Genomic DNA, 27,622 nt, shown 5'->3' with positions numbered 1-27,622 from the left:
CAGTGTTATCTCATTATTATAAATATTAATTTTTTTAAATGAAATTTAGCAACCCCTCAAAGGGAGAACGAAGAGCGTCCTTCTTTCTACGGACGGACTCTTCCATTATTTTAAATACAAATATAAATTCAGCATCTGGAATATTATTTATTATTAGTATTATTATTTAAAATAAGTTTTTAAATATATATATGAATTCAATTCGGCATCTTCAAAAACAGTTAAGACATTCATATTATAAAAACTTCAAACACACTTGTTTCTGAACACGTTCAATGAAAAAAACTTGATCCCAAACATCTACACCCATCCTGACACTCTTTGCTCTCAAAGTATACATCGTTCAACTTATGATACCTAATTTCCCTTCCTCCAACTGATTTAGATTTTATCAAATTTATGCGCCCTTACTTGCACCCACACCAAAACCTTCACACAATGTGATTTCACTCTGAACTGCTCATCTATCGAAAGACTTGATGGGTACTCCAATCATCTAACTTCACCGCAAACGGCATGCTAGATCTCCAGACATGCTCCGGCGAACTCCTGCTGTTCGTTTCTTCAAGGTACATGGTTTTCTAGTTTCCAATTGTGTATCGAAACAAAATGTTTATATTGTCTTGTAATGAGTTAATGACCGTACGAAACTGGAGATAAATCCCACAGTTCTGCATCCATAATTGAATCTGGGTGTCAACCATGGCCGTAAAACAAATATTATGTAGAACATTTGCGACAAAATCGACCTTCAACAGATGCAGAAGCCCCAAACTGCCAATGGCTGCCTCAGAAACGAGTAAAACCCAGTTATCTGGTCCGGCTATGAACTGGCCAGCCATCCAAACTTGTAGTCAGGGGCCATCCGTGTCATCCCTCAAGGTAAAATGGAGGAAGGATAATAGAATGGATGATGTAATGGAGAATGATAAAAGATGGAAGCTTTGCATTAAAGTTGTCAGAGAAGTACTTAAAGAGCCTGGGCAGGTAATTCCTCTCAGATACCTGGAGAAGAGGAGGGAGAGGTTGCGTTTACCTGTTAAGGTCACCACCTTCTTAAAGAAGAACCCTGGGCTGTTCGATATCTACATGGATAGAATTAAACCTAAAACCCAGCCTGTGAAATTTTTGCGGCCGAGTGATCGCTTGGCTTGTTTCCTTGAGGATGAGAAGAAAATTAAGGAAGATAATGAATTTCTGCTGGTAGACAAGTTGAAGAGGCTACTGATGATGTCCAACGATAAGAGAATCAGTGCCGAGAAGCTTGTCCATGTAAAGAGAGACTTTGGCTTTCCTGATGATTTCATGTCAAGTTTAGTGCCCAGGTATACCAATCTGTTCCGTGTTGTTGGCACACCCGGTGATAATTCTTCTTACTTGGAACTTGTGTCTCCGGATGCTACTGTTCCCTTGTCTTCCATAGAAAGGAGAGCGCATGAAGAGTCCCGAAAGAATGGCTCGCCTCCCAATCCTGCTTTTGTTGTCCGCCTACCGCCAGGGATGATGTTGAAGAAGGAAATGATGGAATGGACAAGGAGTTGGATGGAACGGCCATACATATCACCTTATTTAGATGCCAGACATCTAGATCCAGCTTCGGCGGAAATGGAGAAGCGTACTGTGGCGGTTATACATGAAATTCTTTCACTTTGCGTGCTTAAGAGGATGGCAGTTCCAATCTTGGGGAAATTCTTTGAAGACTTCAGATTCCCAAATGCTTTTCCAAAAATATTTACGAGGCACCCAGGGATATTTTATTTGTCCTTGAAAGGTGGGGTCGAAACAGCAATTTTGCGAGAAGCATATGATAATGCAGAATTGATTGATCGAGACCCACTGGTTGTTATTAAAGAGAAATTCTGTCAGCTTTTAAAAGAAGGGTACGAGGAGCAGATCAAGAAAGAACAGATGAGAAGAGCAGCAATTCTTCAGGAGATGCAACTGGCAGCCATAAGGAACACAGATATTGACGTTACCAGTGATGAGAATGAGAATGTTAACACTGATGACAATGCAAGGGATGAGTGCTCAGCGGAAAAAGGGTTTGAGGAACAGGCTGAGGAGGAACCTATAAAAAAAACAGAAATGCTTAAGGAGATACAGCTGGCAGCCACAAGGAACAGAGATGCTGATACTATAATTAGGTATGACAATGACATTGATGTTGATAATGTTATGGATGAGAGGTCCTCAGACTAAGAATAGCATATAATTTCCAGTGATGATCTTATCAACAAGTTACCGGATAAGAGTTATACAAAGGGCACAGTTAATGGTGACCTAACAAATGTTTCTAAAAGAATATTTATGACTGCATTTTCTTTTGAATGAAAACTTATAATAACCGTGGTGCTCACACCTACAAAAGAGGAAATTATAGGCAATGATTAATCTCGTAAAGATTGGCATTATTACAAAGGTCTCAACTTGATGTCAGTATCACTGTTTCCAAGATAGGTGGAGTTGGCATGCTTATTATGCAAAGTAATGTCTAGTTATTTTAAGAATGTACTACTCTTCTTCCATATCCTGATCAATCCGGATACAGATGTGGAGACTATGCTCATGAACTTCCTCTGCTGTCAGTTTGTTCCAATCTTTGTCTTTTGGTTGGTTCAATGCTTGCTACAGGTACATTACTTGAGGTGTTCTTTGACTGGTTTCTGTATATTTCAAGACTTGTTTCCTGACCTCATTTATTCAACCACTTTCCGTACATCATCTAATGCAAAATGTTTATGGTTGCATATATATCACATATCCATGATCTTAGCTGATGCTATGGGTGCATTTTTCAATTCAAAAAGGCGGTTACAAATGACCTAAAAATTTAGGATAACAAGGAAAGAATGGTATTAACTTAAGTCTTTGTTCAAGACCTGTTGTGATGGGCAAGTGACTTAGTTGTCTAGATTAATGGATTGCTTCGCACTGGCAGATCAACTCACTTCACTTTTTTTTCCACCATTACTCATTTTGAACTTACGCACTTCATTTTTTTGAGCTCATTGTTGTGCTAGACTCAGGTCAGAGATGCTTTCTCTACTTTTTGATATCATTTTCAATCACGATATCTGCTTCATTTATTTGAGCTCATTGTTGTGCTAGACTCAGGTCAGACATGCTTTCTCTACTTTTTGATATCATTTTCAATCACGATATCCTTCCTGCTCCCATTAACTGCATGGGCACTTTCTTTATTGCTCTCTTCTCTGTTCACCCTTGAATCAGGACTTTGGCTTTTGTGAATTCTTTGATTCCATTCAAGATTTTTTTCAATTTGAATAAAATGATACATCCATATGGTCTTTTACAGTCTACAATCAAGCCTGAAGGCCTTTTATATGGCCACTACAATTTCCTGCATTTATCAGCCTGCTTAAAGTCCTTGTCACCATCAAGAAAACGAGGAGACAAGGGCAAACCTGTTTTAGTCCTCTTGCAGTGTTGAAGAAGGGCGAAGGAGCATCCTTGATTAGAAGCGTATAGGTGGCTTTGCTGAAACAAACCTCTGTCCATTGTATGCCTGTCCTGCCTAAACCAATATGCACCATGACCAGCCAGGTGGAGATACAACCAATTCACACTCTCATATGCCTTTGGCATATTGATTTTGACTAAGAAGGTAGGCAGTTTACTCATGACTGCAGAGTGTAGTGCCTCCTTTTCCAACCCAACAGTGTCATGAATTTGTATTTGTTCCAAGAAGTGCATCTGCTCTGGAGAGATAAAGGATGAATGGATTAGTTTTAGCCTTCTTGCCAAGATCTTTGCAATGATTTTGTAGCTCAGTTTTATAGCAAAATGGGTCTTTAAGAATCAAAGGTCATAAGGTTTCTATCTCCAGGGATCTTAATGACGAAGGCTATGTTGAAAGTGGAGAGAATCTTCCCTGATCTGTTGACTGCTCCACTGCTTTGGGAAGGTCTACTCCCAGGATGTCCCAGAGACTCAAGTAACATTCTATATGCATACCATCAAGACCAGGGGTCCTTGAGTGCTAAAATTATTTCAAAGCCCTTACCAATTCCTCCTGCGATACTGCTTTTATGATTTCATTGTTTTGTTCTTCGGAAGTGACAGCTCTGAACTCAGCAATTGTAATATCCTCTCCAAATTGAGGGCTTATGGTTGACGTAATAGATTTTGTTCTTCAAAAGTGACAGCTCTGAACTCAGCAATTGTAATGTCCTCTCCAAATTGAGGGCTTATGGAGGACGAAATAGCCTATCTGACCCAGTGTTGCGAACATCTCTATAACATCCTGATTTTATCTCGAAATCATGATTTTTTGGCCTAGCCGATGTTTGCTGATTTTTACTAATATTTTGATGGTATCTTGATTTTGCCGATGTTTGCCAAGTTTTTACGATTTTTTGGTTTTCCGGAACCTTGCCGATTTTATCCCGATGTCGATGTTCGCAACATTGATCCAACCCCGTAGACTATAGTCTTGTTAAAGGGGTAAATACTAAAAACCCAATTTTTCCTATGTTTGGGGCAAATATTGGGCAAAAATTGGGTCGGCTAGGGCCAAATTAGGGTTTTCACATACAACTCACATTGTTGGAACTTGGAGCCCATGGAAAATCTATAAAAATAAGAGGGTTGAGATCAAAGGAGGCATCATGAAGTGTGGATCACTTCATTTGTTTCTTGAGCATTAGCTCTTAGGGTTTTAAGACCGCTTTCTCCTTGTCAATTTCGGTGGTGAAAGATTCCATCCTAGTTGACACCATTCTATCTCCTCTCTGTTTTGGCACAGAAAAACTATTTGGAGAAGTAGCGAAATTAGGTGGTTCTTGATCCTTGTTTGGCACCAGAACATCATTTGGGAGGCAACGAGGTTTTCTCTTTTATTTAGGCTTTCATACAGGAAGCAATGACGTATGGTAGCAAAGGCACACTAGATATCTTAAAGGTTGAATGAAATTGTGAATGCCTAGTTTCTGACCAGGTCAAATATTCTATGGCATAATTTCCTAAGACAATCAAGGTTTTCTATGAATTGAAGGACAAGATCTGTGATATCGAAATTATGATTTGGGCAGGTAATCCAAGTTTTGAGGCTAAAGGAAACCCTTTGAAGCTGAATTCGGGGCATTCTAGACAATCCATATACATCTCATGCAAAAGTCCTGTACTAGATGCGCAGTATTCTTTCTGTAGGCCAAAGACTTATTTAGCTCGAATTCTATTACAGGAAGGACCGAAGATTGTTGCAAACTCAGAATTGGTATAGAAAGACAATAACATGACATACGCAGGCCGAGTTCCAGTACAAACCTGAGGCAGTGTGTCTAGAGGAAACTCACATAGGCTCGTAGCTGTGGACGAATCTGATCACTGGTTAGGGTACTTTGTTTGTCGAATTTAATCTCTGGTCTATCACTATTAGATATTGCTTGTATTTGTTGCGAGGGATCAAATGTTGTACTGATTTAAATTGTATTGTTGTATGGATTCGTTGGGTAATTAACACTGTACTGTTGAGTTTATCGTATTATTGAATGGTACACCTCTCTGTTGAGATTCACTGTGCTATCGAGTTTATCATATTATTGATGGAAGGATTGAATTGTTAAACATTACGTTATTCTGTTGAGATTACTGCAACATTGAAAGGGAATAGTAATGATCATAGAAGAATATAATAATTGAATTAATTTAAACTGTTATACTAGAGAAAGGAATTTATTTGCTATAGAAACCTTAGGGCAGAATTGACCTAGATTGTTAGCCTATGAATAGATGAGCATTATATGTTTCCGGAAGATACAAGCAACGTCATAGTAAGGAAAAAACAAAATACCCATCGTTTAGACATGGGGGATAGAACAAGTCAAGGAGAACAGGTGGTTCCACAGGATCCTAGCGTCATGCTAACAACAATACTCTAGAGGCAAGAGCAAATGACCGGTGCATTAATACAAGGGCAACAACAAGGACAACAATTGATGCAGACATTGGCTCAAGGACAACAACAACTTACTCAACTGTTGACTCATCTCATAGGAAACCAAAATGTCATTGGCAACAACAAAACCACCACTGAAGGTAGCGAGAATCATAACCTTGGTCCCCCTATACACCCTAACACCAGGACAACCAGCGGAAGGAGTCACCGACTGTTACTTCCTCAATTCACAAATAATCAAGCCGTGACAAACCAAGAAGCTGTTGAACCAAATAGACTGCTGGATGAATACTTTCGGGAGTATGCAACACTAGAAGAAAACACACGAGCAACCATGACTTTCAATGAATAGAACAACTTCAAATACAAAAATAGACCTAGAGGACAACCTAATTTTGAGCTCACACGCAAGGTAAGTAAACTTTCCCTCCCCTCATTTGATGGATCATCTAAATGTTCAGCAAGAGCGTGGGTGCAAAAATTGGACACCTACTTCAGGCTCAACCCTATGTCGAAGGCAGACGCTATCCAATTCACCACTCTACATCTTGAGGGAGAAGCGCATGAATGGTGGTACCATGGTCTAGTTACGTTGGGGCATACAAACATCACTTCATATGAAGACTTTATGCAAAGGTTGATAAATAGATTTGATCTTAAGAACTCAGACATACGCTTCAAAGAATTGGCACAACTCAAACAAACTAGATCGCATGAAGAATTTATTGCAGAATTCGAGTGAACCGCGGTGATGGTGACAAATACATCTAAAGAACGATTAGTCATGCTTTTCATAGAGGCATTAGCTAAACCCCTACAAGGTTGGGTCAAGGCATTCAACCTTGCTACCCTTCAAGATGTTATCAAGAAGACTCGGGATATGGGAAATGCAACAACTAAGTCTAAGCCTCCATCCAAGCCCTCCATTCTCCAAAAATATAAGGAAAATAAGCCCTCTCAATGTGATTGGCCCAAAAAAGACAGGTTAGATGAGGAGATCTAAATCGAACTGAGGAGGAAGAAGCTATGTTTTACTTGCAGGGAACCATGGGAACTTGGACATCGCTGCTTAGGTAAGGGGAAGATTCACTACATTGAAGTGCTCTCTGACGACGAGGAGGAAGGAGAAGAACCCACACCTAGCAATGAAGAACCCACTGAGCCTAGCAATCCCAAGGAAGAACAACCATGGGAAGAAGCTAAAGAGGAGGAAAAACCTCGCGAAGAAAAGAAATCCCGACCACAAGTTAAGATTGCGACTCTATCAGGAACACCCAGATATTACACCTTCAGGGTCAGGGGAGTCGTCAAGGGACAACGCATCACAACTTTGATTGATGGGGGAGCTACACACAACTTCATTGATGCAACATTAGTAGCAAAGAGAGGGCTTCCCACAGAAGAATTCAAAGGCCTTGATGTGATAGTAGCGGATGGGTACAACTTGGATTGCACATGGATGATCCTAGGTTTGAGTGTAACACTTGGTAATTATACTTTCACTAGTGACTTTTACGTAATAGATCTTGCAGATATTAATATGGTATTGGGGGTTCAATGGTTGTATTCGTTGGGAAAACACACTATGGACTACCAAGCATTGGAAATGGAATTTAAAGCACCAAATGGCAATAAGGTAGTTTTGAGAGGTATGGCAAATGGTGGCCCGTAGGTTGTTTCCGCCAGAAGAATGAAGGCCATATTTAGTTATGGAGATGTAGCATATGCAATAAAATGTAGGATTACGGTCCAAAAGACTCACAACAATGGCAAACCACAATACAAAACAAACATTCAACGAGTGTTGGACAAGCATGGTCAGGTATTTGGTGACATTCCCCCATGATTGCCTACTAAAGAGGATTTGAACATACTGTAGAGTTGGAAGAAGGTGCCAAGCCCGTAATCACCACACCATATTGACACCTAAAGAAATTTAAGGACAAGATAGAAAAGACCATGCAGGAATTGTTAGCAATGGGACACATCAAAGTTTCAAACCCAACTCTAGTTCGTTTGTCTCATCGGTGGTTTTGGTGAAAAAGATGGATGGCACGTGGAGAATGTGTATTGATTACCGAGCTCTCAACGAAAAAACCATCAAGAACGCGTACCTTATTCCCAGGATAAATGAGTTACTAAATGAGCTATATGGGGCAATATACTTTTCAAAGATTGACCTATGATCAGGGTATCATCAAATTCGAGTTCGAGAGCAAGACGTGCCAAAAACAACATTCTAGTTCCACTATGGATACTTTGAGTTTCTGGTCATGCCATTTGGGTTAACCAATGCTCCCGCCACTTTCTAGTCTTGCATGAACAATATTTTCAACAAGCAGTTGAGGAAGTTCTTAGTAGTATTCTTTGACGACCTTCTGATATATAGCAAGACATGGGATGATAACTTGGGGCATCTAGTTGAAATTTTCAGCATAATGCAGGAATAGTCACTCTATGCCAGGGCATCAAAATGCGAGTTTGGAATGACGAAAATCCTTTATTTGGGACATATGATTAGTGCAAAGGGAGTGCAGGTTCATCAAGAGAAGATTCAAGCAATATTGGATTGGCCCACACTTAAGGATCTGATTGAGCTACGAGGATTTTTCAGGATTCGCCGCTATTATCGGTGATTTGTCAAAGGGTTTTCCCAATTAAGTGCACCGTTAACAAATTTGACAAAGAAGGGAGCATTCAAGTGGACAGAAGAATCAGACAAAACGTTCAACAAGCTCAAAGAAGTAATGAGTTCATGTCCAGTCTTGACCCTCCTTGAGTTTAGTCAATCCTTTGTATTAGAATGTGATGCGTCGGGAGAAGGAATAGGGGTTGTCTTAATGCAAAAGGGCCATCCTATTTGCATTTGAAAGTTGGAAGCTCCAGGATATATAGAGATTTTACTCCATATATGATAAGGAGATGCTGGCTATCATGCATGCCTTGGCAAAATTTAGACAATATTTGTTGGGGAACAAGTTCGTATTCAGGACAAGTCACAACAACCTGTGCCCTTTCTTGGAACGAAAGGACTTGAATGAATGACAACAAAAATGGGTAAGTAAGGTCCAAGCTTATGATTTTGATATTGAGTATGTGAAGGGAAAGAAGAATATCGTGGCCGATGCACTCTCCAGGAAATCGATAACATGTTCCCTCATGGAACTTACAGAAGACTTGAAGGCTCACCTCTCGGTAGAATACGCCAAAGATCAATTTGCCTATACACTAATCGACAGACTCATACATGATGACAAGTACAAAATAGTCAATGATATTATTTATTATAAAGATAGGATATACTTGGTTCCTGAATCCACACTCAAGGAGAAGATTTTGAAGGTTACGCATGACATCCCATCAGTTGGACACCAGGGGTTCTTCAAAACCTATCGACAGATTAGGGAACAGTTTTCATGGAAAGGTCTCAAGGAAAATGTGATGAAATACATCAAGGAATGCATGACATGCCAACAAAATAAGGTCGAGCATACACATCCTGCAGGTCTTCTCCAACCTCTACCAATTCTAGAACAAAAATGGGAGAGCATCTCAATGGACTTCATCACAAGGCTACCCAAAACGCAAGGCAAAGGTTGTATAGATAATGGAATTCGCGCACTTCTTTGCAATCTCAGCTGACTATTCGACCAAACAAGTAACATAACTCTTCTTCAAAGAAGTCTTCAGACTCCATGGATTACCAAAAAATATAGTTAGTAATCGAGACACCAGGTTTATGGGTGCATTCTAGCAGGAGCTCTTTAGGCTAGTAGGGACAAAATTAACCCCTAGCACTAGTTATCACCCACAAACAGATGGGCAGACAAAAATTGTGAATACGTGGATTGAAGGGTACTTGCGTAATTATGTGATGAGTCAGCAAAAAGTATGGATCAAATGGTTGTAACTTGGGGAGCATTGCTACAACACTACTCATCATTTATCCATTGAGATGACACCTTTTAGAGTGCTATATGGATATGATGTACCATCCTTTATCGACAATACCTTTGGAGACAACAAGGCACCCAGTGTGAAATACTGGATACAGGAGAGTCAGGACATTCTCAGGCTACTCAAGGAAAACATGCAGGCTGCTCAAAACCGGCAAAAGATGTACGCAAACCAACACCGTATAGAACGTAGTTTTGAGGTAGGAGACCTCGTTTTCTTGAGATTGCAGAGCTATAGATAATCTACAGTCATCCCTATAGATAATCTACACTTAAGACAAACGGTGTAGAAAAGATGAAAGCAAGGTTTTATGGACCTTAGAAAGTCCACCAAAGGATTGGCGAAGTGGTGTATGATTTAGAATTGCCGAGCGACAACAAAATCTATAACATCTTCCATGTGTCATGTCTCAAGAAGGCTGTGGGTTAGTAGGTCACCATCTCTATCGAATTGCCACCATTAGACGAAGAGGGACAACTAGAATTGATTCTAGAAACAATCATGGCTGTACGAGAAAAAAAATTAAGAAGACGAGTAATTCTAGAATACCTTATTAAATGGAAGAATTTACCAGAGGAGGATGTCACCCAGGAAAGAGAACAAATTTTACAGCACCCAAGTCTGCAATTGCTTGAGGGAAAACAATTTTTTGGGTAGGGGGGACTGTAATTTCCTCTTTAAATTGAGGGCTTATGGATGGCGTAATAGCCTATCCAACCCCGTAGGCTATAGTCTTGTTAAAGGGGTAAAAACCCAACTTTTCCTATGTTGGGGCAACATTGGGCAAAAATTGGGTCGGCTGGGGCCAAATTAGGGTTGCACACAATTTCTCACATTGTTGGAGCCCATGGAAAATCTATAAATAGAAGAGGGTTAAGATCATGAAGTGTGGATCAATTAATTTGTTTCTTGAGCATTAGCTTTGAGGGTTTTAAGACCCCTTTCTCCTTGTCAATTTCGGTGGTGAAAGATTCCACCCTAGTTGACACCATGTTGAAATATGTAACTAGGTTCGGTCTTCATAATGACATATGTAATCATGATTTTATGTATTTGATGAAAAAGAGAAAAATAAAATTATTATTGTTATTCTTGAGGCATGGGTTTGATGCTCAAGGTTATTTGATTTATAGGTCAAACACCCACTGAGTGCTTCTAGGTTTGTTATAAAGTCATAAGAGTCATTGTCACGTATGGAAGACCCTTTTGGGCATGTTACATATTGTAAAGAAAATTTATTTGAGTCAAAAGACCCTCCAAGACCTCGTCATAATGCAAAGATCAAGTCAGACTTCAAAGGAGCAAGTCGGCCTATCTAGAAGGACATGTCGGCCTATTAGAGGACTCAAGGAAGCCTATATATAGGAGCACTCAGCCTCATTCAAGGACACATTGATTCAGCAACAAAGAAGTTTGATCACGATAAGAAGAGACCTAGGAGCGAGGAAGAAGAGGTGAAAGTCAGCAGAAGAAATAGAGTCTTTGGGAGTGTTTCTGGGCCATCTTTCTCTCATGTGCAAAGTGTATTAGGGCATCCTTCTGCAGCAGCAAGTACCGAATTGTAGTCACTCAAAGAGAGCCGAGTTTTGGGTCAAAGGAAGTCTCCCTTGCAAGCCGAGTTGGTAAGGAGAAGGATTCATCTCAAGCGAAGGAGGACAAAATCACTATCATTCTCTCACACATGCCACCTAGGGTTTCTGCAGAAGAAACTGCTGGAGGTCGAAGTTGCAGAAGAATTTTCTGGGGGTCGAAATTGCAGAAGTTGCTGGAAGGAAAGCTCATCAAGGAGGAAAGGTTTGACTTGGTCTTGGAGGGGTCTTGGTCAAGGGTCTTAGGTCTTGGAATTCATCATTTGAAGATTCTATGAGAAGAGAAGAATTCTTGGGAGTTTTCCTCTCAAGGAGAGGTTTTGGCCCTGGTTGATCGCCTATATTTTGTGTCCTCTTGTCATATTGTTCTTTATGGTTTGGTAGCTGTTTGATGATAAGAACACTAATTATAATTAAGTTAAAGAAGAAGCTAATTAAGATAAGTAAAATATATCACAAGCAGTTATCAAAGTGTGAGAAATCACCTAATTTGCTGCCCGTATATTTCTCAACACACCATTCTATCTGTTCTCTCTGTTCTGGCACAGGAAAACTATCTGGAGAAGCAACGAAATTAGTTGGTTCTTGATCCTTGTTTGGCACAGGAACATCATTTGGGAGGCAGCAAGGTTTTCTCTTTTATTCTTGAAGTTGTTCTGGCACAGGGTTTCTTCATACAGGAAGCAGTGACGTATGGTAGCAAGGCACACTAGATCTCTTAAAGGCTGAACGAAATTGTGAATGCCCAATTTCTGACCAGGTCGAATATTCTGTTGGCATAATTTCCTAAGGCAGCCGAGGTTTTCTATGAATTGAAGGACAAGATCTGTGGCACTGAAACTAGGATCTGGGCAGGTAATCCAATTTCTGAGGCTAAAGGAAAGCCTCCAAAGCTGAATTTGTGGCATTCTGTACAGTCCATATACATCTCCTGCGGTGAAAAGTCCTCCTGTACTAGATGTGCAGTATCCTTGCTGTACACCGAAGACTTTTGTAGCTCAAATACTGTAACAGGAAGGCCCGAAGATCGTTGCAGACTCGGAATTGGTATAGAAAGACAGTAACATGATATATGCAGGCCGAGTTCCAGTACAGACCTGAGGCAGTGTGTCTCGACGAAACTCACATAGGCTCTTAGCTGTGGACGAATCCGATCACTGGTTAGGGTACTCCGTTTGTTGAATTTAATCTCTGGTCTGTCACTATTAGATGTGGCTTGTATCTGTTGCAAGGGATCAAATGTTTTACTGATTTAAATTTTATTGTTGTATGGATTCGTTGTGTAATTAACACTGTACTGTTGAGTTTAGCGTATTATTGAATGGTACATCGCTCTTCTGAGATTAACTGTGCCATTGGTTTATCAGGATTGAACTGTTAAACGTTATGTTATTCTGTTGAGATTATTGCAACATTGAAAGGGAATAGTAATGATCATTGAAGAATATAACAATTGAATTAAATTAAACGGTTGTACTAGATAATGAAATTTATTTGCTACAGAAACCCTAGGGCAGAATTACCCTAGATTGTTACAGCAATGCTTTCAGAGGCTGCTCAGATGTTCTCCTCCCTTTGTCCATGTACATATCTTTATAGTGTCTCATCACTGCCTCCACAATATTTAAGAAGGTAGTGTAATTCTCTCCTTTTCTGTTCATAATCTTCCAGATAGTATTTACTGCTCTTTGAGCTTATGGTATCCTTGTGAAAGAATTTGAATTTTTCTCCCCTCAGCCAACCATGTTACTTTACTTTTTTGTCACCACTGTGCCTCTTCCCATGCTAGCAGCTTACGTTCTCTCTCTTTGTGGAAAAGGTCTTCAAGAATTTCTGATGAGGGGTCTCCTTCTAGGTGTTTTAGCTGCAGTGTAGCTAAGTCCCTCCCAATTTCTAACTTCCTTTTTGCTGCATTTCCAAATTTCCTTTTTGCCACATTTTCAACTTTTGTTTTCGCCCAATTCTTGAGATTTTTCTTAGCAATTTTAAGATTTTGTTGAGTGCTCCAGTGCAGGTTAGGACGATTTTATGAGGAGCATTCCCCGAGGGGCCACTCCTTCCTTGGAACCACACTCTGATTAGGAGCATCCAGGGAGCTTGTTCTGAGCTTCCTGTGAGGCTCCTTGATATTGTAGGGTGTGTGGCTCTCCTGGGATGCTCTTGGAGCAAGGAGAGCATTCCCTAGGCACTCCTTGGATTGTCCCTGGATACTCCCAAGGCGCTCTTTGCATGCTCCATAGGCGCTTTTAGGATGCTCCTTAAGTGCTTCTTGGATGCATTGAACTATGATTGTGGGTTGTGGTTTTTGAGTAGGTTTGACCAAATTTTTTAACAATTAATGGTAATATTAAATTCTTAAAGTTTTTAAAATAAAAGGATAGAAAAGATAGATAAAGGAAATGTTACTTAAATTTTTAATATCACCAACTATGTCACACGGTTTGGTTCAACAATCATACAATGATTAGATTCGATTCAAATTTGAATTTTTTGATAAAGTTCAGATGAGGTTTGCCATTATGTTCGACAATATACATTTTTCATTTAATATATCTTTTACGACAAAATTCATATTTATAATAATATAAAAAATCTATAAATAATATTATATATATTATATAAAGTAATATATAATTTTATGTCCATATGCAAAATTTAAGTGATAAATTATATTTTTATATAATAAAATTTAGATGTAATTATAATTTATGCAATATCTTTTTCAACAAAATTCGTACTTATAATAATATAAAAAATCTATAAATAGTATATTATTATATAAAGTAATATATAATTTTATGTCGATATACAAAATTTAAGCGATAAATTTTATATTTATATAATAAAATTTAGATGTAATTATAATTTATTAGCATAGTTGAAACTTAATGTATCTTTTATTCAAATTGCAATTGAGAATTGGTGACTTAATACAATGGCGATGATTGGCAATTGGTGGCTTATCTAGCTTGACAACCACATCATCTATAGTCATATACGTCGGATGGCTCAAAGGGCACATTTGACGGTTGCATGGAGGTTCGAGGACACATTTCATTGTGTTTTGTTCAATCACCATTTAAGAATCCATAGTCATATACACTAAACAAGTCACGAAGGGAATATTTGATGGCTATCTGGGGATTCGAGAGCACATTTCATTGCATTTCATTTGACCTCCATTTAGAAACCCATAGTCATATACGCTAGATGGGTCATGAAGGGCACATTTGATCACTGTTTGGACGTCTGAGGGCACATTTTTATTGCATTTCCTTTTGTCACCATTTAGAATCATGTTGAAATTTATTTATTAAGAGACAATGAGGTTGAATCGAACACCTAAACCAAACGTAAGTCAAATTTGTTTTGAGGTTTGCTGAACTTTGAACCTCAAGGTTCAAGCTTGGCTAACCGTGTGACATTGATTGTAATTAATTGTTTTAGGATGATACTAATGATGAGGATGGCATTTCCAAACTTCATAATAGTTTAGTATTCATCTACAAGTAGCACAAATATGCACAATATCACATATGGCACTCTTGAGGTTTTTCAAGAAATGGCACTCTTGGTTGAAGACAGAGGGATGAAGAAGCCTCAAGAAATGGTACTCTTGCTGGAAGATCGAGGGATGAAGAAGCCATTGAGCCTGTCCATGCATGAGTAGAAGATCGCCCATGAGCCAAATCCATCTGCAAAAGACAAGACTGCTAGTGTGTATGAATGTGTCCGAATATCATGTTAGAGTGCATAGGTCAACCTTGTAATAATCCTCTAAGCAATAATCAAATCTCATTGATGCTGGTTTTTCCATTTGGGTTTTCAGGGTAAAACACTCTTTGTTGGTTCGTGTGTTGATTTGTGGTAGCATCGGATGTGTTGTAGCCATGAAAATTGGTGGAGAGGCTAAAGCACAAAGATCTCCAAGACCCAGAAATGGTTTGGGGAAAATTCCACCCGATTAGAGAGATATTAAAATAATTAATATTTTAATGGGGTTCCTAAGTCTAAACTTAGGAAAATTAAAATATTAATGGGTATTAATATAAAACTGGGTGAGAATGTTCTAAATGACATGGATCAAGCCAAATCTAATCTTGGCCGTTGATTAGAGACTTAATCTCGGCCGTTTAAGACTCAACAGGGAAATAATAAGAGGAGGCTTGAGGGTCAGTTGGAGATACACCAAGATTGATTAGTCAGTTCGATTTTCTGGAGCGGGGTTTGCTGAGAAAATTCGAACAAGTAATCTGTTGCAACGAGGGGCAATGAGTACATAACAGAGAAGCAGAGATAGTGCCTGAGGGTCAGCGCAGTCACTGAAGAGGCTAACGCAGAGGCAGCCAGAGCTACACAGAAGCAGCTAGAGACTGTGCAAAGGCTGAGGGGCATGTGTGGGTGAGGTAGAAGGCCAGAGGGCTGATGTAGAGAGGCAGAACGCTGATGCAGAGGGTTCCAGAGCTACGCAAAGGCTAGCAGGGCTGACGCAGAGCCTTGGAGAAGTGCTGAAAGGATTTTTGTGGGGCAGACTAGTGCTGAGAAGTTGAATATTTGTCTCCGAGAAGAGGTATTATTGTCATGTAAAAATCTCTGTTGGGTGAGCCAATTCGGCACCCTAGTTGTACTCAAGAAATCTGCATAATAATAAAACCCTCAAAACTGTTGCACCAATTTTCCCGCGTTGGGTTTTTCCAGGGACGATTGTCCAAAAATAACGGTGTCCCTTGTGTGTTTGTCTAGTATTTCAGTTGCTGATCTATATATGAGTTAAGGCTACACTTGTGTTTATTTTCATTATTTATATGTATAAATAACTTGTTAATGGAATAAACAAGTAGGTGAAATAAACTAGATAATGCAGTAGGGATTTCTAACGTGTCAGACATAGAAATTTCAATATGGTATCAGAAGTTTGCAGATCACAGGAAAATTGAAGGCACCAACAATATAAAAAATTTGCAGCAGTAGCAGCTGTCTCGAGAGACATAGCTGCTCCTAAGCAAAAGGCAATAGAGGAGTGATGCAGAGGGCCTGCGTCATCATTTCGAGCCAGAGAGAGGGCCAGCGCAGAGGCAGAAGAGGCTCACGAATAGCCACATCATCCTAATTAGCCAGGTAGGCTTGACGCAGTTGGCCAAATGATGATTCAGCATTTGCCGAGATTGCGTAGTGCTGGAAGGCTCAGTTTCTTTGATTGCCGGGGCCTAGGGAGCCGTGGGCAGATTGTGGGGTTGGTGGGGTTCTGTTTCTGTCGGAGCAGAACAATACCTAACGGGATAGAACAGATGTAGAGGGAGTCGCTGCCTTGATGAATTTCTAGCAAAGAAATCCAGATTTGAGTTGCAGCTGCAAAGAGGATTGGAGAGGAGCGGTTCGACAGTCGGCGGGAGGACTTCCAGGAGGGAAGTCGAGACTCAGAGGGAGTTCAGAAGAAGAGCGGAGATGGCAGTGAACGGATTGAGGGATCAAGATAGGTTGGACGGGGCTTCCAACTTTGTCATCTGGAAGGCTAGGATCTTGTCAGTGCTGGATAGACATCGCATCAAGGGCTTTGCCTTGAGAACCATGGCTATCCTAGTAGACCCAGCTAATAATGAGAAGTATGAGGATGCAATGGCGAGGGAAAAGTGCATAATCCTTGATGGGTTCAAGGATCATGTCGTACCACATATTGTCGAAAAGAACACGACAAAGGAGATGTGGGATACTTTGACGACATTGTATTAGGGAATTTCCATGCAGCGGAAGATGCTATTGGAGAATCAACTGCGGTCGTATCAGATGCAGAAGGGGGAGCAGATAGATCTATACCTCCTCAGATTGTAGGAGATTCGGGACCAACTTACTTCCATAGGGGCCATGCCGAATTAGGAGTTCATGGTGAGGACCGCCCCGAATGCAGTCTCCAAGTAGTGGGAGGCATTTGTCCAAGGCATTTTGGGTGGAGCTACTCTTCCAAGATGAGAAGAGATGTGGGCAGCGCTTCGCCACGAAGAGATCAGACGGCTGACCAAGGCGGGAAGTAGCAACTAGGGAGGTCAGATCAAGAAAGAGGAGCAAGAGGATGCAGCGCTGGCATCTGCGGGACAATAGAGGAAGAAGACAAACATCTCCAAGGTGAAGTGCTTCCATTGTGGGGAGCTGGGTCATTATGCAACCCAGTGTCCCAGGAAGAAGAACAAGGGAGAGGCTTCCTTCTCCAAGGCAACTCCAGCTAAGGCGGAGAAAGAAGACGAGGCTGATGACGACTGTGCCATGAGTGCTCGTGCACCTCTATAGAAGAGGTGGGGTGACATCGAGCTGTAGTCCGGAGGATTACAGAAGATGTAGGGGTAGGATCCTTGAGGTACCCAAACTCTTGGATCATATTCGGCTACGGGAGCTTCGAATGACAGCAGCATGATGAAGAATGTTGATAGAAGCAAGATGCAATGGAGTGACAACGCAGTGCTAGAGTGCAGAGGTCTGTAACAATGCAGTGGGGGTTGCAACAGTGCGAGAGGCACAGAGGAGGTTGTAGCAGTGTGAGAGGCATATAGGTGTTTGCAGTAGCGCAAAGGCAACAAAGGGAGCACAAGATAGCAACAGAGGTAGATTCAGCATCAGGAGGCTTCCGGACTGACAAAGATGTCAGTAGTTGGGTAGATCAGTTACATCTCGGTAACTGAGTTGCAGTGTAGCAGTTAGTAGTGGTAGTGCTATGGGCAGCATGATGCAGCGTGTTGAGAGGGAGCTACAGTACAGATGTAGCAGTGGTAGTGGCAGAGCCATGGGCAGCAGTACAAGAAGCAACAGTGTAGTGGATGTTGGGCAGCAGGCCAAGCATCAACACAGGTACCGGTGCGGAAGGATTAGTGTGATGTTCAGTGGTGGAGCATTACTAGAGCACATTCTTTGCTAAGAGGGAGTGTTGATTTGTGGTAGCATCGGATGTGCTCTAGCCATGAAAATTGGTGGAGAGGCTTAAGCACATGAGATCTCCAAGACCCAGAAATGGTTTGGGGAAATTCCACTCGGTTAGAGAGATATTAAAATAATTAATATTTTAACGGGGTTCCTAAGTCTAAACTTAGGAAAATTAAAATATTAATGGGTATTAATATAAAAATGGGTGAGAATGTTCTAAATGACATGGATCAAGCCAAATCTAATCTTAGCTGTTGATTAGAGACTTAATCTTGGTCGTTGAAGACTCAACAGGAAAAGTATAAGAGGAGGCTTGAGGGTCAGTTGGAGATACACCAAGATTGATCAGTGAGTTCGATTTTTTGGAGCGGGGTTTGCTGAGAAAATTCGAACAAGTGCTCTGTTACAGTGAGGGGCAGTGAGTACATAGTAGAGAGGCAGAGATAGTGCCTGAGGGTTAGCGCAGTGACTGAAGAGGCTGACGCAGAGGCAGCCAAAGATATGCATAGGTAGCTAGAGACTGCGTAGAGGCTGAGGCGCCTGCGTGGGTGATGCAGAAGGCCAGAGGGCTGAAACGGAGAGGCAGAAGGCTGACGCAGAGGGTTCCAGAGCTATGTAGAGGCTAGCAGGGATCACGCAGAGCCTTGGAGAAGGGCCAAAAGGATTTTCGTGGGGCAGACTAGTGCTGAGAAGTTGAATATCTGTCTCCAAGAAGAGGTATTACTACCGTGTAAAAATCTTTGTTGGGTGAGCCAATTCGACACCCTAGTTGTACTCAAGAAATCCGCATAATAATAAAATCCTCAGAACTATTGCACCGGTTTTCCCGTATTCAGTTTTTCCGGGGACGATTGTCCAAAAATAACAGTGTCCCTTATGTGTTTGTCTAGTATTTCAGTTGCTGATCTGTATATGAGTTAAGGCTGGATTTGTGTTTATTTTCAGTATTTATATGTATAAATAACTTGTTAATGGAATAAACAAGTAGGTGAAATAAACCAAATAATGCAGTAGGGATTTCTAACGTGTTAGACTTGGAAATTTCAACATGGTATCAGAGGGTTGCAGATCACAGGAAAACTGAAGGCACCAACAATATCAGAAATTTGCAGCAGCAGCAGCTATCCCGAGAGACAGAGCTGCTCCTAAGCAGAAGGCAGCAGAGGAGTAATGCAAAGGGCCTGCATCATCGTTTCGAGCTAGAGAGAGGGCCAGCGTAGAGGTAGAGAGAGGCAGAAGAGGCTCACGAAGAGCCACGTCATCCTACTTAGCTAGGTAGGCTTGATGTTGTTGGCTAGAGGAGTGATTCAGCCTTTGCCGGGATTGCGCAGAGTTGGAAGGCTTAGTTTCTTTAGTTGCCAGGGCCTAGGGAGCCATGGGCAAATTGTGGAGCTGGTGGGGTGCTGTTTTTGTCGGAGTAGAACAGTACCTAACGAGACAGAACCAAGGTAGAGGGAGTCGCTGCCTTGACAGATTTCTAGCCAAGAAATCTAGATCCGAGTTGCATTTGCAAAGAGGATTGGAGAGGAGCGGTTCGACAATTGGCGGGAGGACTTCTAGGAGGGAAGTCGAGACTCAGAGGGAGTTCAGAAGAAGAGTGGAGATGGCAGTGAATGAATTGAGGGATTAGGACAAGTTGGACGGGGCTTCCAACTTTGTCATCTGGAAGGCTAGGATCTTGTCAGTGCTGGATAGACATCACATCAAAGGCTTCGCCTTAAGAACTGTGGCTATCCCAGTAGATCCAACTAATAATGAGAAGTATGAGGATGCAATGGCGAGGGAAAAGTGCATAATCCTTGATGGGGTCAAGGATCATGTCATACCACATATTGCCGAAAAGAACACAGCAAAGGAGATGTGGGATACTTTGACGACATTGTATCAGGGCACTTCCATGCAGAGGAAGATGCTATTGGAGAATCAGCTGTGGCCATATCAGATGCAGAAGGGGGAGCAGATAGATCCATACCTCCTCAGATTGCAGGAGATTCGGGACCAACTTACTTCCATAAGGCCATGCCGGATCAGGAGCTCATGGTGAGGACCGCGCTGAATGCAGTCTTCGAGGAGTGGGAGACATTTGTCCAAGGTATTTTGGGCAGAGCTACTCTTCCAAGATGGGAAGAGATGTGGGCAGCTCTTCGCCACGAAGAGATCAGACAGCTGACCAAGGTAGGAAGTAGCAGCAAGGGAGGTCGAATCAAGAAAGAGGAGGAGGAGGATGCGGCTCTGGCATCTGCGGGACAGCAGGGGAAGAGGAAGAAGAAGAACATCTCCAAGGTGAAGTGCATCCATTGTGGGGAGTTGGGTCATTATGCAACCCAGTGTCCAGGAAGAAGAACAAGGGAGAGGCTTCCTTCTCCAAGGAAGTTCTGGCCAAGGCGGAGAAAGAATTTGAGACTGATGACCACTGTGCCATGAGTGCTCATGCACCTCTAGAGAAGAGGTGGGGTGACATCGAGCTGTAGTCAGGAGGACTACAGAAGATGTAGGGGTAGGATCCTTGAGGTACCCAAACTCTTGGATCATATCCGGCTACGGGAGCCCCGAATGACAGTAGCAGGATGACGGATGTCAGTAGAAGCAAGATGCGATGGAGCGACAAGGCAGTGCTAGAGTGCAGAGGTCTGTAGCAGCGTAGTGGGGGTTGCAGCAATGCGAGAGGCACAAAGGAGGTTGCAGCAATGCGAGAGGCACAAAGGTGTTTGCAGCAGCGCAAAGGCAACAGAGGGAGCACATGATAGCAGCAGAGGTAGCTTCAGCATCAGGAGGTTTTCGGACTAACAAGGATGTCAGTAGTTGGGTAGATCAGTTACTTCTTGGTAACTGAGTTGCAGTGCAACAGTTAGTAGTGGTAGTGCTATGGGCAACATGATGCAACATGTTGAGAGGGAGCTGCAGTACAGATGTAGTAGTGGCAGTGGCAGAGCCATGGGCAGCAGTACAGGAAGCAGCAGTGCAGTGGATGTTGGGCAGCAGGCCAAGCATCAACACAGGTACCGGTGCAAAAGGATTAGTGTAATGTTCAGTGGTGGAGCATTACTAGAGCACATTCCTCGCTAAGAGGGAGTGTTGATTTGTGGTAGCATTGAATGTGCTCTAGGCATGAAAATTGGTGGAGCGGCTAAAACACATGAGATCTCCAAGACCCAGAAATGGTTTGGGGAAATTCCACTGGGTTAGAGAAATATTAAAATAATTAATATTTTAACGGGGTTCCTAAGTCTAAACTTAGGAAAATTAAAATATTAATGGGTATTAATATAAAACTGAGTGAGAATGTTCTAAATGACATGGATCAAGCCAAATCTAATCTTAGCTGTTGATTAGAGACTTAATCTCGGCCGTTGAAGACTCAACATGAAAAGTATAAGAGGAGGCTTGAGGGTCAGTTGGAGATACACCAAGATTGATCAGTCAGTTCGATTTTTTGGAGCGGGGTTTGCTGAGAAAATTCGAACAAGTGATCTGTTGCAGCGAGGGGCAGTGAGTACATAACAGAGAGGCAAAGATAGTGCCTGAGGGTTAGCGTAGTGACTGAAGAGGCTGATGCAGAGGCAGCCAAAACTACGCAGAGGTAGCAGGAGCCACACAGAGGCAGCTAGAGATTGCGCAAAAGTTGAGGGACCCGCGTGGGTGACGCAGAAGGCTAGAGCGCTGACACATAGGGGCAGAAGGCTGACGCAAAGGGTTCCAGAGCTACGCAGAGGCTAGCAAGGCTGACGCAAAGGGTTCCAGAGCTACGCAAAGGCTAGCAGGGCTGACGTAGAGCCTTGGAGAAGCGCCAGAAGGATTTTCGTGGGGCAGACTAGTGCTGAGAAGCTGAATATTTGTCTCCGAGAAGAGGTATTACTGCTGTGTAAAAATCTCTGTTGGGTGAGCTAGTTCGGCACCCTAGTTGTACTCAAGAAATCTGCATAATAATAAAACCCTCAGAACTGCTACATTGGTTTTCCTGCATTGGGTTTTTCCGGGGACAATTGTCCAAAAATAATGGTGTCCCTTCTGTGTTTGTCTAGTATTTTAGTTGCTGATCTGTATATGAGTTAAGGCTGCATTTGTGTTTATTTTCGGTAGTTATATGTATAAATAACTTGTTAATGGAATAAACAGGTAGGTGAAATAAACTAGATAACGCAGTAGGAATTTCTAATGTGTCAGACTTAGAAATTTCAACATCGTGGTGTTTAAATTCTATGCAGTTGATGAATGGCCGTGTGCTTGCTTGGTTTTGAATATATTAATTAATTGCTGGTATAAAGGACAATCATAATCTGTGCACTGTTTAATTCACATATAACAGCACAGTGATTGAGTTGTTGCAGCACTGGAATGATACCCAATTGTAATTGTCTCAGAACCAGTTCATTTGCATTCCCACATCACTATTTCTCATTAGCTCTGTTTGCTGGTGTGAGTAATCACATTCTACAGCACTCCTGTGAATCTATGGCCACTGCCTGGGTTTCCTCCGAGTGAGTTTGTTGAATTGCTGGATGCACCCACAGATTGATATCACAGCTAATTGATTCATTGATTGGCATCTATTCCCAATTGTTTCCTTGCTCTGTTGCTGTTACCATGAAATTGGAACCTGTACAAGGGCAGCATTCTCATGTTGTTGGTTCATTGATATGGATGCTAGAACTGTTTTTTGAAAGTCCAATGTAAATCCCCATGTGAATTTATGCTGGATGTTAGTGATCCTCTTTGATTTAATTGCTGTGTGTACCATATCTTACAGCCATATGTTTGGGTTCAATCTATGGGGTTATTTTATTGTCTGGTTGTATTGGAAAAGGGTTCAGATTTATATTGGCTTGATGGTTTGAGTGACAGCTTGCTACAACCAAGCAAGTCCTTATAGCCAATTCTGTGCATGAATCTTGTTATTTAACAGATTTGGGAGTGCACGCTATTTAGTCAATAGATTTAGATTCATTGTATCATGTGAATCAACGACATTGTTGGGTGCTGTTCCAGATATATACAACCAGTGAAATCGCGATCAAGGCCATCTTCAATGGGCACATTCAAATAACAGAGTGCTAATCTGCTGGAGCACATACATATGCTTGTATGGGCAGAGAAGAGAGTTAACCTTTTTTTATTCTTTGGGAAGATTTCTAATTGATTAATTGCCTGAAGTTATAGTGGATGTGCATGAGTGATGTGTTGATTTATAGGTGGAAGAAATGCTGGAAGCTTGTGGAGTTCTGTTTTGTTGGTAAAGTGCCTTTGCATTTTCACTAGAGCGTTGGTCTTGGCAATGTTAGCAAGTAGCCCAAGCTTGGAAACAGATCTCAGAAACATAGCCATTTTTGTATGATTGTTGATGATTAACAGCAGATATTTTTTCACTCAGAATTGCACCAAGAATAGAGAAATTTGTTTATTTCTGTAGAGGATCTGTGTTGATGAGATGGACAGGCCATAGGCCTACCATTTACAATTATTTATGGAGACTGAGGATGGAATCTTAAGTGGGTTTCAAGAGTTTAAAGCTCTTGTAAAGAATCAGATAGGTAAAAGGATCATAGTGTTGAGGTCTGACAATGGAGGAGAGTACACTTCCAAGGACTTTGATGCATTGCAAGGGAGAAAGAGTCAAGAGGCTACTGATAGTGCCTTATAACCCACAATAGAATGGTGATGTAGAGAAGAAGAATTAGTCTATATAGAAAGCCAAGCTTATGATCCATGACTCGGATTTTCCGATGTGTCTTTGGGAAAAGATGTGCAATATAAATGTGTACATTCTGAATTGATGTTCTCATAGGGCATTAAAGGACAAGACAGCAGAAGAAGCCTATGCTGGTGAGGAACCACTAGTATCTCACTTTCCTGTTTTTGGTTGTCCTTTTTATATTCATATGCTTGACAAGAAGAGAACTAAGTTTGAACCCTCAAGTATTAAGAGTATTTTTGTTGGGTGCCCAAGGCTGACCGGATCTGCATTCCAGCATAGCAGAAGTCAGTCATAAGCAATGATGTAACTTTGATGAGGATGGATGGTACTTAAATTTTGATGAGGATGGATGGGTCTCAAGTTCTCAGGAGCCTCCATCAGAGATTGTGGAAGTTGAGAAAGTGGTTGATCCAATGTCTGATCCAGGGGGTAAATGAAACTCAGATTTAGATCAACATGGTCATTCAACTGAGATTTAGACCAACATGGTCATTCAACTGAGATTTAGACCAAGAAGATCCCAGTTCACTGGAGAGGGGTTATTACCTCATATTCAGCTAAAAAGTCAAGATGGCTTACTCAAACATTGGAGAAAACAGTGGAAATAGGAGCACTGAGATCTACTTTTCGGGTAAGTCATCCACCTAGAATATATCCTTCTGATGTTCCACTGATGTCTTCTATAATTGACGCAGAACCTTCTAGCTTTTAGGAGGCTAATGTAGGGTAGGTATGGCATGATGCCATGGTTGAGGAGGATAACTCCATCTTGATGAGTGCTGTATGGGAGATTAGATTCTGGATCACTATTCAAGATTAAGCATACAACAGATGGGAGTATGGAGAAGTAGAAATGCAGATTCATAGCCAGAGGTTTCTCCCAGAAAAGAGTTAACCATGAAGAGACTTTTGCTCCAGTTGCAATGTATACTTCTATTGAAGTCATCATGTCTGCTGCATCAATTTTGTTTGGCCTTTATAGTAGATGGATGTAAAGAATTCTTTTTGAATGCCTTGATTGAAGAGTAAGTATCCATAATCAGCTGAGAGGCTTTGAGGTACATAGGCTAGATACCCATGTGTGCAACTTGGATGAGGTCCTTTATGGGCTTAAGCATGCACCATGTGCATGGTACACAAGGATTGATGAGTACTTAGAAGTCGAGCTTCACTAAGGCTGCAAATAACTGAATCTTTATAATTTATAAGATAAATGTAATTTGATTTTTTTGGTCCTTTACGTAGATGATCTAATTCTTATAGGTATTTATGAGCAGCTCACTGCATGGTGCAATAAAAAGTTGGGAAGCAAATATAACACGAAGGACGTTAGGCTTATGGATTATTTTTGGGTTTAGATGTTTGGAAAGGTGCAAGTGAAGCTTTAGGTAAGGGAAGTTCACAATGGAGATTTTGAAGAGATGGTAGGCTGCAAACCTTCATCACTCCTGTAGTGCCAAATTTGAAGTTATTTGCCAATTCAAGTTTTGATTTGGTAGATCTATCTTTTTATATGCAATTATTTGGTTCACTTATGTATCTTCTAAATACTGAGCCTGATGTTTGTTTTGCAGTGAATACCTTGATCCAGTTCATGGTTGAACCCTGATAGACTCATTGTAAAGATGCCAAGCAAGTGCTTAGATATTTGAAGGGTACAGCTCATTATGGCATGATGTACATGAGAGATGGATAGTTACTCTTACATGAATTTGTAAGTTTAGATTGGACAGGAGATACAAGCACGAGGAAGAGTACTTTAGGTTACTGCTTCAGGTTGGGATTAGGGATCATAACCAGGAAGCTGTTGGCAATTGTGTTTAGTTCAGATGAAGTAGAGTGTATAGTAGTTTGCTTGTTGTGAGGTCATTTGATTAAAGAGTTAACTGATCAGATGTTGGAGCTCACTGTTTTGTATTGTGACAATTGGAGTTACATCAGGCTCTCTAAGAATTGAGTGTTTCATGATTACTCCAAACTAGTGAAAAATTTATGGGGGCTAATTTTCCATGCTTTTTCCCAAAAAAAATTTCGGTAATTTCCATTTTTCTAAAAATGATTAGCCCAAGTTCTATAGAATAAAAAATGTTTATCTAAAAAATCGCCAAAATTTCATAAAAACGATATAAAATCCTATAAAATTTGCTTTTTAAAAATAAAAATAAAAATATCACCACAAATTTTATAGTTTCCATATAAGGAGTAGTAGGATTCGCGAAGGTTCCTATACATTGAAATAAATTTCCATCCTTAAAATTTTCCCCTCTCCAAACATAGATATCTGATACATTCATTGAGAGATATAGTACAGAAAGGAGCGATTGTTATTGACTATGTTTCAATTGATTTACAGGTTGCTGACATTCTGACAAAACCTCTAGCAAAGAGGAAGTTTAAGATTTTGAGGGAGAAGCTATGAGCTGGTGTAGAACACCTTTCTTGCACTCCCTTACAAAGGAGAAGTGTTATTTTTTAGTTGCTCTGAGTTGTTCTCCCAGGAAGATGGCACACTAAATGATGGATGGCACATCAGTGTTGGAGCGGATTCCTCGTAGCATGGTTGTGCCATGTGGGAGAGATTCCCTTACACCCTTATGATAGATTCCTTACATGTATGGCAGTTATGACAGATTATACTTACACGAGTATGACAAATTTTGACAGATTCCCCTTGCAGAGTTATGACACAGTTATGACAAACTTTACATGGGTAGGGTACCCCACTAGGAGAGATTTTTTGGCACTACCTTTGTAGCTATTAATAATTGTGAGCAAGTTGTTTTGTAACCGCCCTTCCCTCTTGTCAAGTTTGACTGGGTGAGGGTGGATGCACTAATTAGGGTTTTCATTCTTGCATATATGGAGTGTGGGAGAGTGCCCAAGGCTTGTGAGAAGCTATTGTAGTCCCTTGAGAACAATTTTGTATTTTTCTCGCGTGAATGAGAAGATAAAGTTTGCTGTCCACTACATTAATGTTGCTGTTTGTGTATATCAGATTTCATATATTTGCAGGGCTGATTTCATCTCTTGGTATGTGGTGTTTGCACTTCTGAGTTTTATATTCAGCATTGTTGTTTATGCAGATTTGAAGCTTTGATTGGTGTTTCAGTGTTTCTGTTTTAGTTAAAGGAAAAACTCTGAGTGCAGATCTGTGTATCATTTGGATGTCAAATTACAACGCCGACTGACTCTCATTCCAGTGGATTTACCTATTGCATCCATTACTCTGAACTACCAATCCTTCCCATACTCTTTTAGTGCTGCTTTGCTACTGGCACTGCTTAACATGGTTTTCTTGGATGGATAGAGTGTCAGGCTTGTAAATCTCCGGGCAACATTTTAACTGAGATACAGTAGATGCTGGGGTAGGATCATGTGTCATGTATCGCTTGTTGGACACATTAACATGTGTGCCACCCCGCCAGAGTGTGTTCAGATGTGTTGGACACCTTGGTTAGAAAAAGGAATCTATGGGAGGCACAAACAGAGTTAAAAAGCATTTTTTCCTCTCATTTTTCTTCTTCAATCACATGAAATCACTCTAATAGTCTACAGGTT

The 27,622-nt window shown here is 41.0% G+C and overlaps 1 protein-coding gene across 3 annotated transcripts; it reads left to right on the top strand.

The window, feature by feature from the left end:
• Positions 1 to 258: 258 nt before the first annotated feature.
• On the top strand, positions 259 to 26,966 carry LOC149260409 (protein WHAT'S THIS FACTOR 1 homolog, chloroplastic-like). 3 transcript variants are annotated; one of them, XM_089420640.1, is made up of 2 exons: positions 259 to 2,144; positions 12,012 to 12,459. In XM_089420640.1, the coding sequence occupies exons 1-2, from the start codon at positions 703 to 705 to the stop codon at positions 12,151 to 12,153; spliced, it is 1,584 nt and encodes a 527-aa protein (XP_089276766.1). In that variant the 5' UTR covers positions 259 to 702; the 3' UTR covers positions 12,154 to 12,459. The 3 variants fall into 3 exon arrangements, with proteins under 3 accessions (XP_089276766.1, XP_089276782.1, XP_089276775.1); XM_089420656.1 differs by lacking the exon at positions 12,012 to 12,459 and adding an exon at positions 26,418 to 26,966 and having other exon boundaries at positions 260 to 2,144; XM_089420649.1 differs by lacking the exon at positions 12,012 to 12,459 and adding an exon at positions 25,639 to 25,737 and having other exon boundaries at positions 260 to 2,144.
• The last annotated feature ends 656 nt before the right edge of the window (positions 26,967 to 27,622 follow it).

Source organism: Pinus tabuliformis, chromosome 6 (assembly GCF_031772625.1).
Source record: "Pinus tabuliformis cultivar Carrire ecotype Pingquan chromosome 6, CPIR1, whole genome shotgun sequence".
In the NCBI taxonomy this organism is placed as follows: Eukaryota; Viridiplantae; Streptophyta; class Pinopsida; order Pinales; family Pinaceae; genus Pinus; species Pinus tabuliformis.
The sequence above is the reverse complement of the archived record's forward strand: the minus strand, read 5'-3'. Positions and strand labels throughout refer to the sequence as shown.